Source organism: Corvus hawaiiensis, chromosome 2, assembly GCF_020740725.1.
Source record: "Corvus hawaiiensis isolate bCorHaw1 chromosome 2, bCorHaw1.pri.cur, whole genome shotgun sequence".
Lineage (NCBI taxonomy): Eukaryota > Metazoa > Chordata > Aves > Passeriformes > Corvidae > Corvus > Corvus hawaiiensis.
The window spans coordinates 83,731,082-83,743,826 of record NC_063214.1 but is presented as its reverse complement, the minus strand read 5'-3'; the positions used below and the strand labels follow the sequence as shown (position 1 = coordinate 83,743,826).

At 38.3% G+C, this 12,745-nt stretch overlaps 1 protein-coding gene across 4 annotated transcripts in view; it reads left to right on the top strand.

Annotated features, from left to right (window-relative positions):
* Positions 1-12,745, top strand: part of TMTC4 (transmembrane O-mannosyltransferase targeting cadherins 4) — a 56,621-nt gene that overhangs the window by 29,320 nt on the left and 14,556 nt on the right. For all 4 annotated transcript variants that reach the window (XM_048295889.1, XM_048295888.1, XM_048295891.1 and 1 more), the window contains 4 exons: positions 530-691; positions 1,465-1,667; positions 4,937-5,108; positions 5,193-5,324. In XM_048295889.1, the coding sequence (XP_048151846.1) occupies positions 530-691; positions 1,465-1,667; positions 4,937-5,108; positions 5,193-5,324 (669 nt within the window). The remainder of the gene's footprint in view (positions 1-529; positions 692-1,464; positions 1,668-4,936; positions 5,109-5,192; positions 5,325-12,745) is intronic.

Below are 12,745 nucleotides of genomic sequence, written 5' to 3'. Positions count from 1 at the left end.
TCTGTCATTAGCTTTTTAATCATGCTTTTTGAAAATTTTAATTCAGTTTCTAACTGTGCAGTTTTCTTGGTATATAACTGTAATTTTACTTCTGAAGATGCCTAAGTGGACAAAAGCTTTCCATGACAAGCAGTCAGCTGGAAGCAGCTGTTTAAAACAAAGTCGCCAAAGTAAGCATCCTCCATTTTAGAAAGAAAAGATAAATTAATTTAATATGCTGTATACTAAAAGCTGTATTCTGCTCAAACTCCCTCTCAGAAATTGCCATGTAAAATTACATCAGCTATAGAATTACAGAGGATTTGTAGAAGACAGTCTTCTTGAACTAGAAAGTTTTGTTTCCTGACTGAGAAGGCAATTAAAATGTTTGCAAAAAATGCTTTCCAACTAAAATATCAGCTGTAACAGCAAAAATGCACAGGAATAGCTTTCTCTTTCTGAGATAGAGGTGAAAAGGATGTGAATCTGTTGGGTAAGAGAACAAATAATGTTTCTATATGAGGTGGTTTTCTTTCTTTCTTTCCTGTAGAATGCCGGGCTGTTAAGGAAGGGGCTGCTTTTTAGGATAACTCTTCTGATGTGTGGAGGGGCCGGTATACTTTATATACGCTGGAGGATTATGGGCACAGGGCCACCAGCTTTCACTGAAGTAGACAACCCAGCTTCATTTGCTGACAGTCTGTTTGTAAGAGTAAGTTATGAAGTTGCTTTTTTCTGGCCAGCTCAGAACATTTGTCTTTGTCATAAAATTGAGTTTTCTATGCTTCTAGGAAACAATAAAGTGGGCAGTTTTTACCTTTTAAGATATGCATCATGAGTCGAATTCACTTGTGCTGCTGTGATGATTTTCTGCAATGTTTTTTAAAATAGTATCCCATGTATATTCTTTTTATTCAATTTAGCATGCACTGTACGCATTGAAGTACTTTTCCATTTACTCACTATTTTTCCCACGCATGCAAGAAATTAGCTTTTGCTGATTTTCATTCCTTTTCCACATACTGTGCTTGACTTTTCATCTTCTTTCACAACTGAAGCAAATAGCACAAAGTTCTAGTCTGGTGTATTTGGAGTATGTCTTGGCTATACACCTCTGGTGGCATTAAGGATCTTTTTGGAGATGGAGAATGAAAGATGAAGACAGTGGGTGATGTCTTTTGATGTCTTCTCCTATAGTAAGAGATTGGTTTTTTTACATATGAATATTGGTTGGATAGCACAGAATTGCATTTCCCTGCTCTGAACTAGAGAGCCACTGAGCTATGTTTAAAAGAAAATTAAAAATTAATTTCACAGCTGTAATAGTAATGGATATGTAAATAGTTGTAGTCTAACAGTATTCATGGCATCTTTATTTTGTTACAAGGGAAATGAGGGAAGAGAGAAGGACTAAAGTTGCCCCACTCCTCCTCCTCCCCCCAGGTTTAGTATCAAATAAATGTTTGTTTTCTCTTTGACTGACAGGCTATAAACTATAATTACTACTATTCGCTGAATGCATGGTTGCTGTTGTGTCCCTGGTGGCTGTGTTTTGATTGGTCAATGGGCTGCATACCCCTCATTAAATCCGTCAGCGACTGGAGGATAATTGCACTAGCAGCACTTTGGTTCTGCCTAATTGGTCTGATATGCCAAGCTCTGTGCTCAGAAGACAGCCATAAGAGAAGGTAAGAGATGTTGATGAATTTTAAATGCCTGGCCAACTTGAGTACAGTATTATTTTGTTAAATCCACTACTGATAATTTTAACAATTCAGTGGAACCAGTGTCGAGCAAATGCAGTTCAAATAAATATTTATAGCTGTCATTACAGTTTTATCCCAATTTGGGCCCATCACTGTACACCAACTACTAGGAAACAGAATTGGAGGAGGAGGCATGGATGGCTGCTTTATATTTTCTCCTGAAATGGTATTTTGAGATCCTTAACACTGTAGGTGGTAAAAGGTAATATGTGCTCAAAACGCAGTAGGAAATTACGTATGTTGTTGCCCTTACTTCTTAAAAGTCATCATTTCCTTTAATCTTCTCCTAATAATGGAGGAGAGGAGACGTGCTTTGAAAGCAGGTAGAAATACTGGCCATGGTCAACAGTTAAAAAGTAAATGCTTGACCCATAGTATCTACTCAGAAAACAACTTGTATTTTACCCAAAGAAACTAAAAAATTTATTGTAAACTGTTCTTTCTTACCAAGGGCTTCTGTTTAACTTTGCAGGTTCTGTTCCCATGGACTTTTTGTAGACTTAATTTCTCAGTTCTTTAAAATTTTTCAACTGCTCAATCACAGAACGGTTGAGTTGGAAGGGACCTTAAAGCTGGGGTAGTTCCAGTCCCCCTGCCATGGGCAAGGACACCTTCCCTGAGATCAGGTTTCTCAAAGCCCCATTTATCCAGGCCTTGATTACTTCCAGGAATGGGGCACTATCACTACATGTCCTTTTTTAAAGCCCCTCTCTTGTTGTGCCCTTTAACTACTGGAAGATTGCTAGAAGGTCTCCCTGGAACCTTCTCCAGGATATGCAACTCCAGCTTTCTCAGCCTGTCTTCACAGGAGGCAGGCTCTAGCCTTCTCCTCATCTTTGTGGCCCACGTCTGGACTCACTACAACAGGTCCAGGTCCTCCTTATCTTGGGGGCCCTGGAGCTGGATGCAGCATTCCAGGTGGGGTCTAGAGCAGAGCAGAGGGGCAGGATCACCTCTCTTGCCCTGCTGGCCACACTGCTTTGATGCAACCCAGAATATGGTTGGCTTTCTGCACTGCAAGTGCACATTGCTGGGTCATGTTGAGCTTCTCATCACTGAACACCCCCAAGTCCTTCTTCTCAGGGCTGCTCTCATGCCATTTTCTGTCCAGCCTGTCTTTGTGCTTGGGATTGCCCTGACCCAAGTAGTGGACCTTGCACTTGGATTTCATGAGGTTTGCATCAGCCCACCTATCCTATCCAGGTCCCTCTGGATGGCATCCCTTCCCTCCAGCGTGTCGACCGCACTGCACAGCTGGGTGTCGTGGGCAAACATGCTGAGGGTGCGCTCAGTCCCACCGTCCATATTGCCAACAAAGATGTTAAACAGTGCCAGTCCCAATACCGGCCCTTGAGGAGCACCACTTGTCACTGGACACTGAGCCATTGACTGCAACTCTTTGAGTGCCACCATGCAGCCACTTCCTTATCCACCAGGAGATCCATCTGTCAAATCCATGTCTCCAATTTAGAGAGAAGGATGTCATGCTGAACAGTGTCAAAGGCTTTGCACAAGTCCGAGTAGATGACATCAGTTGCTCTTCCCTTACCCAGCAAAGCTGTAACTCCATTATAAAAGGCTACAAAATTTGTCAGGCAGAGTTTTTCCTTAGTGAAGCCAGGTTGGCTTTTACCAATCATCTCCTTATTTTCCATGTGCCTTAGCATATTTTCCAGGAGGATCTGCTCCATGATCTTGCCAGGCACAGAGGTGACCTACTGACCTAGTTTCCTGTGTCTGCCTTTTTCCCTATTTAAAACATGAAGGTTATGTCTCCCCTTTTCTAGTCAGTGGGAACTTCAGTGGACTGTCATGACTTCTTAAATATGAAGAGTAGGGGTTCAGCACTATCTTAGCAACTTCATCCATCCAGTTCCCTCAGGATTCATGAATGTGTCTTATCAGATCCCATGGAGCTGTGCACCTTCAGGTTCCTTAGATGTTCTTGAACCTGACCTTTTCCTATGGCGGGCAGTTCTTCATTCTCCCAGTCTCTGCCTTTGCCTCATGCGACTTGAATGATGTGGCTGGAGCACTTGCTAGTGAAGACTGAGGCGAAAAAGTTGTTGAATACCTTAGCCTTCTCTATGCCCTGGGTAACAAGGCTTCCCATTTGCTTCCAGAGAGGGCCCACATTTTCCAGTCTTCCTTTTATCACTGACATAGATAATTCTATTGTTCAGAGTGCAAAATCTTTTCTTATTCTTTTCTTCCCTCTCATCCCTTTAAATGTTAACAGGGCACCTGCCTGCCTTTCTGCTGTTCCCATACTTATTTGCACAGAGAAATCATTTTGGAGAGGCGGTGGAATTCTTGCTGCAAGTGATGTCATACTTTCCAGTAAAAATGCACTCACTAAGCCTTTATTGCTAAATAGTTTTTTAGTAAAAAGTGAAGACAAAAAGTATACTGAAGGCCTAGGACTTTTGGGAATGAGAAAATAGCAAGAGGACACATCTACCTTACGCTGTGGAGATTCATTTGTAATAAATTAGAATAGAAAATTACCATGCCCGTGGCCTTTTTAAGAAATACCTGACATGGACCTGAGGTTCTTATTCCCTTATGTCAGCTCTATAAAAGTGAGGTACCTAGACTCTTTTGTCTGAGCTGTGTATAGTCCATAAAGAGTTACCTGCTGAGGATGTTAACACTGATGCCTAAAAAAAGGAAGACAAACTGCCCTTGAAAAGTATGTCTCTTCTGACTGTAGAAAGAGTGTAGATTACTAACTTTCAAGTGGTTAACCACAATGGATTCTACTATTGATGTGTTTGTTAGGAGAAAAACCACTCTCTCAGTTGAATGTGCACCTAAGTTTCTTCTTTAACAGTGACTTATGTTTTTACCCCCATTACTGTCTTACTAGGTCCAAAAATAGACAGGTAGCTTTTACCATTACTTTTCCTGCCTGTGTATTTTAAATAGGAGTTATGTAATTAATATGTAATGGGGCTATCTTCTGGCCTGGAAGCATGAATATTGCTTTTCTGGAAATTATAGCAACGATTTTTAAAGTGCCTCACTGAAATTTGATCTGATCTTCTTAGTGGGTCTCAAAGGCTATGTTTGAACGTCCTGTTCTATATGCACATCCTTCTACAGTGTTTAAATAAAGTTTATATGTTAAGTGGAAAAGGTACTTTTGTTAAGATTTGTAGTTAATCTGAGAATCTGTTTCTTGTTTGCAGAATCCTTACACTGGGACTTGGATTTCTTATTATCCCTTTTCTTCCTGCAAGTAATCTCTTCTTCCGAGTAGGATTTGTTATTGCAGAGAGAGTCATCTACCTCCCCAGTATTGGATATTGTATTCTCTTTACATATGGATTTAGTCTCTTGAGTAAGCAAGCCAAGAAAAAGGTACCATCAAAATAATCAGTAAAGTTGATGATGAAGTTGTTCAACTGCATGATTTGTTTCTTAACTTGGCTCTCTTTCCTTAAGAAAATTCTTGCTGTGGCAGTACTTGGAATCTTGTTGATAAATGTTATGCGCTGTGCACTCCGCAGCAGTCAGTGGAGGTCAGAAGAACAGCTTTTTAGGAGCGCGTTGTCTGTGTGCCCTCTGAATGCAAAAGTAAGTCACTCATGGACTTCTAATCTTTTTTTCTTTTTTTTCAGGTGTTTTGAAATTTGGGGTCAAGGAGGTGTTATGCATAGTTAGTATATTGTGCTACAGTGTTATTCACAGTCTTACTTGGTTCAGGAATGACATTGACATGTCAGACACCTAAATTACAGTGGTAGCATAGTCAAAATACCAGAAAGTGCAAATTACAATATTGTAATTCAGAACTTGGGAGTGGGAGTGGGGAGGTGAGGGAGAAGGGAGAGTGCACTTCAAGAAAGGCATCCAGTCAAATTGGGTGTACTGCTAATAAAATCTACTTAAAAAATTGTGTGTATAATTGCAAGTTATTGCAGTAAAAAAATCAAAACAGGGTAAGTAAATTGTAGCAATGTATTCAGCTGAAAAATGTCTGTGCTGTTTTTAGAATCCTTTCTGTATACCTTCCAGTAGTATGTAAAGCCAGCACAGCTGAGGGACAAAGCAGCATATCATCAGTGCAATTGCAGGATGTGGGAGTAAAATCTTTGCTCCCACTTCTGCTCTTTTACAGCAGCTGAATGGGCTAGAGTCTTCAGACATGGACACTGAGGAAAGCTGCAATTTTCCCTGCAGGCTTAGTGAGGGAACAAGTAAGACGTGGAACTGGATAGCATGTTTCACTGAGCTGAGCAGCAGTGTTCAGCGTTGGAGACTGACTCTAGCCTCCAGCAGAGGTGACCTCCACAGCAGTCCTTTGACAGCCAAGAGTGTGATCTGTTGGAGTATACCACTGAGCCTTGATGGTGTCTGAATTTCAGTAAAGAGACTCTTTGAAGAGCCTGGGAGTGGGAACGTGCAGCTATAAAAATATAAACAGCTATATGTCTATAAAAGTACATTGATGTTTTAAATTATTAGATTTCTGTAATCTAGAGTGGTATCTAGACAATACCGATCAAGATACAGAGTTTAAAAAGTGTGAATGCTCAACTTCACAAAGAGAACAATAAACTTAGCATTTACTGGAATACAAATATGCAGCAGTGAGCTGTAAAAAATATTTATGGCTAATATTTACAACATGGTGGCGTCTTTTGGTAATCTTGGATTGTAATACATAGGAAAAGAGCTGTTGTATTTTATTGTGTGGCAGTGGTAGGCAACCATCTTCTTTTTAATGATGACCTCAGTATATCTTGTCTTCTGGATGACAAACGCATACTATAAATGGAGCAAATGCAATCTGTTTTCTTTGTGTGTAACTCCATCCATCTGCCATGGTAAGAGTGCTTCAGACAGATCCACACTCTTTGCCTGTGCTCCAAGCTCCTTGGACTCCCGCCATGCCTGGCTGGGAAGATGTGTAGCTGTGCTCTCACAATACTGTGCTTGAGCTGATAAGCTGTGCACAAGCTACTGAACTAATGCAGCTGGTTTAAAGCCAATGAATGTACAGGCAAAATGAGCTTGTGTTTGTCAACACTGGGCACTGTAGACATGCCTGAGCTGTATTTTTGCTGGTGACAGCTTGTGCAAGTGGAAAGCGTGGCGATGTGAACAGGGAAGGGATTGTAGGCTCACATTTCAATTTTGCTGAAGGATGTAACTTTGAAATCACAATAGTAGGGAACTTTCCTAAGCAGGAACATTAGAGAGTCCATGTGTTAAGAGCCTCTTTCTTGTTTTCTTTGTGAACTCAGCTATATTTATTTAATTTTGACAAAGGTAAATGTAAAAATTTGAACTGGGTTTTGTTCTGATCTTCAGTTGTCTTGAAATTGCAGGCTTCCTTTAAAAATGACTCCACAGGACTTTTTGTCAGTGACCCGTTTATTTCAGTAGGAGGCTGGTGCAGACCAAAGAATGGCACATAGATAATAGCTTTTTCTTGTTGTTCCTGGAACATATTAAGTATGTCTAATGTGGTCCCGCTTTACTTCCATTATGTAGCAGGATCTCAAATCCTAACTAGCAGAAAAGGCTGTTCATGTTTTGTGGTACAGCTCTTTTCAATTCCAAATAGTCTGTGTGGGAAGTATAGGGTAAACTTACCCTAATTCTAAATAACAAGTAGGAACAGCACTGCCTTCTCTAATTCCAAGACTCATCATCTTTAAGCATATCTTTAGATAAAGATGAGGAAACTGCATTAAATGAGGTTGTCTGGCATAGTAGTGAACCTGGTGCCTTGAGTGGTGACACATCTGGCTCAAGATCTGGCATTTAAGATCAACTTTAATAAATGTTGCAGTGACTTTAAAATTGATTGGAAATAATCAGGTACCATAATGAAGCTACAAATATTTTGACCTCGAAAAAAAGCTCCCAATACAGATTTTTAAATGTTTTAAATATTTTAAAATTTATTTTAAATGTTACTTATTTACAATATTTTTAAAAATATATATGATAGATATATATATAGATATTCACACACACACACATATTTGGATGTAAATACCTATTGGGTGGGTGGGTGTTTTTAAGAGAGAGAAAGAAGTATGTTACACATCTTGGTTAAACATGTCCAGGAGCATGTCACACATTTGAACTTGCATGGCCCTACACTCAGGTTGGTTTCAAAGGTCATTAGACTGAAACAGTACACATTTTTAATACATTTGGCAGTATTTTCCTTAGCTGAACAGGAGGTGCCTGTATATTGATTCCATTTTTCCTACCACCTTTTTTCATACTATATGGATTGGATTCTTCTCCTGGGGAGAAGAAGCTGTTTCTTTTAGCATGTGGTTCATCACATTGGACTAAATGAGAGATATAACTCAGAAGGACTGCATCCTAGATTTGTCTTTCTCTCCACTGATGATAAAAGTAGTCCTGACAACTACAGCAGATGTGGATACATAAGATTATGTGAGATTTTGCCCCTGCCCTACTGCTGTTCTCTATTTCTAGACATTGCTGGATTTCTCCTCACCTTCTGAAGTCATTACACATTGTCTCTTTTAGTTTTAAAGATTATTCCCAAAAATACTCATCTTGCTGCCTTTTCTTTTTTTGCCTTTGGAAATGTTTGCACTGTTGGAAGAACTGAGTTATTTTTTCTTACCTTTTGGAAAAGCCATAGCAGTTAAGAATCCAGAGATGGTCTTTACTCCTAGATTACTTTCTCTCATTGAGTATCTAAATAAATAATTGCAGTTACATTGTTACGTACATGGGAAATAGCCGGCATTTTTCTTTTCCTAGATTTGAAATAAATAAATTTAAATGATTGTAAATTGTTGTTATTTTGTATCTAATCTCTACATTCTCCTTGCTACTGGCTTTTCTTTAAAGGATAGAAATAATTAAATGTAATTTTTGAAAAGCCATTTCAGTAGCAACTTTTCTACAATAATAAGCAAGGAGGTTAAAATACTCTCAACATAATGTTACTATCTGCCTTGACATACCAGGGTAAGTAACTTTGAACTTGATGCTTTATGCAAACTGCAATCATTATAGATACAAATTTGTCAGAGACAAGCTGTGCTAATGCTGAAAAGGTACAATAAGTTTGTGAGATTGGTTTCTATACTTTCTTAAAAGGTCCTGTAAAACCCCTTTGTGACAGAACAAGATTCCTGCCTGAGGATCTGATCTTTGATCCTTAAGGAAGCTGATCTAGAGGACATTTCCTTTTGATATTGAAGTTTTGTTTTTGGTTTTTTTAATGATATATGTTAAAAGGGGATTATCTTCTCAGGAATTTAACTTAAGTGCTGTGGGCTGTCTTTATATGGGCTATTTGCAGTGTTTTGCCACCATTTGAGATGTCAATTTTTGCATGTACAAGCACAGTCATGCAAAAGAACCTTTAGACAACGTTAGATACACAAACAAGATGTGACTATCAAAAAAGCTTTGTTTTATTATTATTTAGAAAACAGAGTTTTAGCAGTAGAAGAAAGAGAAGATTGATGACAGGAGCTGGCATTGAACGGAGGCATCTACATGTTCCTGGAGAAATTTTGACGTCTGTGCTTTGCTTTCATCCTTTTCAGAAAATGTTCATATTTGCTGAAAAAGTGATTATCAGCAGCTAGGAAGAGAGAGAGAGTAAAATTGATGATAATAGTAGTGCTTCAGCTGAGGGGATGTACCTCCTAGAAGGTGATACTACATTTTAATTTCTTCCTATGCTACTTTGAGGGGGGGAAAAAAAAGCAAAAAAAATCAGGCTAGCAATAATTTCATTTTTGTACAGGAAAATATAATTTTTTTTCTCTCTTTGTTTAAATTTAACATTTAAATACAAGTTCAAGTACTATGTATATCTAGCACAGAATAATATGCAGTGCTTTTTCTTTTTTATCCAGGCTTCTTAGGCAGATTGAAGTATTGCAAACAGACAAAACACTTAGAGCCTATTCCTTGGCTAGGCTGTGATGCCATGGTTATGTTAATTAAACAACACATGCCTGTTGAGTGAAAGTAGGTTCTACCCTAGAGTATTTTTACCTGATTGTCTAGATTTCAGAGAATACTATGTTGTTATGCATCCCTGAGAATGCTCCTTTTAGAGCTACTACTGTAAAGTAATTACCTGTTTAAGATTGATAAAGGATCATCTGGGTATAATGTAATACGTCATTTCCAGTTAATATTTAATCATTTAATAAGGAAGGGCTCTGTCTGCTCTTAAATGTTTAACCAGAAAAGGAAGATCTTCCCTCCCAGGCTGGCATGCACAATATCTGCCAAAAGCAGAAGAACCACACCTCTAGAGATGAAATTTAAAACAACTCACCGGCCCCTCATTATTAAAGACCAGATCCTTCCCACCAATTGGTACATAGAAAGCACTTGTGTCCCCGTGTTGTGCAGGAGAGTCACACCTTGTGCTCAGCAGACAGCAGGTGGTTACTGCAGGCCTGCTTTAAGTGAGCTAAAGGCTGACCTTGGCATCTCTCTGCCGTGGCCAGTGAAGTGAGAGACATGGCTGGATGGCAGAAGTAACCTGCACATCTCAAATGACCGTATGTGCCTGGAAACCATTTGCTGGTTCTGTTCTTAAGAGCAGGAAGTTACTGCATCTTACAACCCATTGCAGAACTGGTTTTGTCATTGGATATTTACGGTAAGCTGGACACTTCTTTTGGTATGTTTGGTTTAGTTTTTTTTCCCTCTTCCCTTCCTTGTCACCACCATATTAAGAAGAACTAAAGCTACAATTTCACTTGAAGGGAAATTAGAAAACTTACATACACCAAGGAGCCCTTCATTTTTGGGAGTATTGTATAGAAACATCATTTCCTTTCACACAAAAGCTAGAGCTGAGGACAAAAATACACCACTGAAAATGCTAGTAGTTTATTTAAATTGTTGTGCTATCAGCTTCAATAGACTATAGTACATCTTTTTAGTTCAGTTCACAAAAGTGCACTTAATACCTCATTTGATGTTTTGACTTGAGAGAATTGATATCTCTCAGTTTTCTTCAGACTGCACAATTCTGTTTATGTGAGAAAAATACTCTTTCTGATGCTACTTTTGGGAAAAAAAAATTGATGTGAAGATACTACATGTTAACAAAATAAGCGTGTGAAAGATAGAAAGTGAAGTGCTGTTTCCTAACACAAGATAGCTGGCATGTGAAAGACTGAGTGGTTGGTGTACACCAAGATTTTTCTCATCTGCTCTGTCCCAGTCTTTAGTCAAATTTCATTTTGTAAAGCTTCTTAAAGAATGAAATTGAATCAAGTTAAATATAATTTTGTTTGCTGATACTGAAGTGTAAAGTCAGGTACTTCAAGGGCTAACATACAGTATTCAGTGACATCTTTAAGTATTTCTTCTGTGTTGCCACAATTTATCTTTTATCTGGGTGAAATTTGAATATGTGATCTTCAGCATATATAATCAGAGCAATCCAGTTTGGTAAGAATGTTAGTGTTCTGAAACATTTCTGGAAGAGATATATAAATAGAATTCAGTTCTAAGAAACATCTTTCAGGGTACTTCATTTTATTTTATTGGTTCCTGGGAAAATGCTGCACCATCTTTTTGTATTTTTTGACACAGTCAGTTGATCTTTGGTTATTTCTTGATATAAATGTACCGTTCTGTTGCTTCTTTTCCCTGGGCCTTGTCATATTTTTATGAATGTACAACACAGTGCCAGGATTCTTTTCTTCATGGAAGCTGTGCTAGAACTGCTTTTATGGGATGCTGAATTTGTGTGCTGTTTTATATCTTATAGTGTGAGGAGCTGCCTCTGTGCATGCTTACTAAGCTTTATAGTATCTCTGCTCTCCTTAAAACCAGTGAAAACACTTTTTCGCCCATTCAAGAAAGTGTGGAAAATGTCCTTAACTTTATTTGTTGATGGTATGTTACTATGTAGTTACAATCATATAGAGATGAAATTCAACAATTAAATACCCTAACAACCAGGCTCCAACAATTGTGTGCATTGGATCAATACTGTGCCAACTGCAATTAGCATTTTTCAGTTAATGGACACGTCAGAGAAAATCCTTTTTTGAATGCAGAAGGTGAGTTGGACTTATCTAAGTGCATTACAGACCTATCTTTTTGGACTTCAATCTGAAGTTATTACTGTGTTTTTAAATTGGATTTTCAAAGTTTGGAAGAAATTACTGTATGTGTTTGTTTTAGATGAAGTATATACAAATTGATTTCAAATAGTAAGGTAATCTAAATAATGAGTCCTGATCCAGGTACTGAGAAATCTCTTTTCAAGAGTCAATATTCACAGTACTTTTCAACCAGGTAACATAGTCTGAGATTTGTCTTAAAGTGGGATTTGAGATGTTTTCCAACTCAGATTTGTCCTGAAATATATTTATTCCTATTTACTCCTGCCATAAATCAGGATGATGCACCTTCTTCCCTGTAGTCTGAAAGCTCTAGATCCTTCCTTCATGCTTCAGTTTTTAGCAGGCAAAGTCTTCAACATGTTGCTGTTATTTCAGAAATGCTCTTTGGTTCATTTTTATCCTAAGACAATAATTGTGTCTGTCTGTTACCTTTTGTTTGGTTTTTCTGTGAATGTTGAGTTTCTTCTAGTTTATGCTATAATGAAAACAAATTTAATTGATACATTGCTGTAGTGTTTCTTCTGCTATGATAGATTTGGTTTGAGTCAAACTTTCTCTTACCTGGCAAATAAACGAAATTAAGAGCAGGAGGTCTCCATACAAAGTGTCTTGTGAAAGGTGTGGTATCTCATTTATAAAACTAGGAAGTGAATAATCTCTCTTAAATAGCTGGAACAGGTAAACTGATCTATTGATATATTCCTCAGATTTTTTTCTTACTATCTTCATTGTATGAACTGTCCAGTTTTAAGTATCAACCTACACCAAAAGCCAGCCGTGAATGACACAAGTGCTGACTGTTTCTTTTTGGAGAAAGAATTTTTAGCTACTTGGTTCCACAAAATATCTGACTGTGTGGCATCTGGTGGAATATCCATCTGT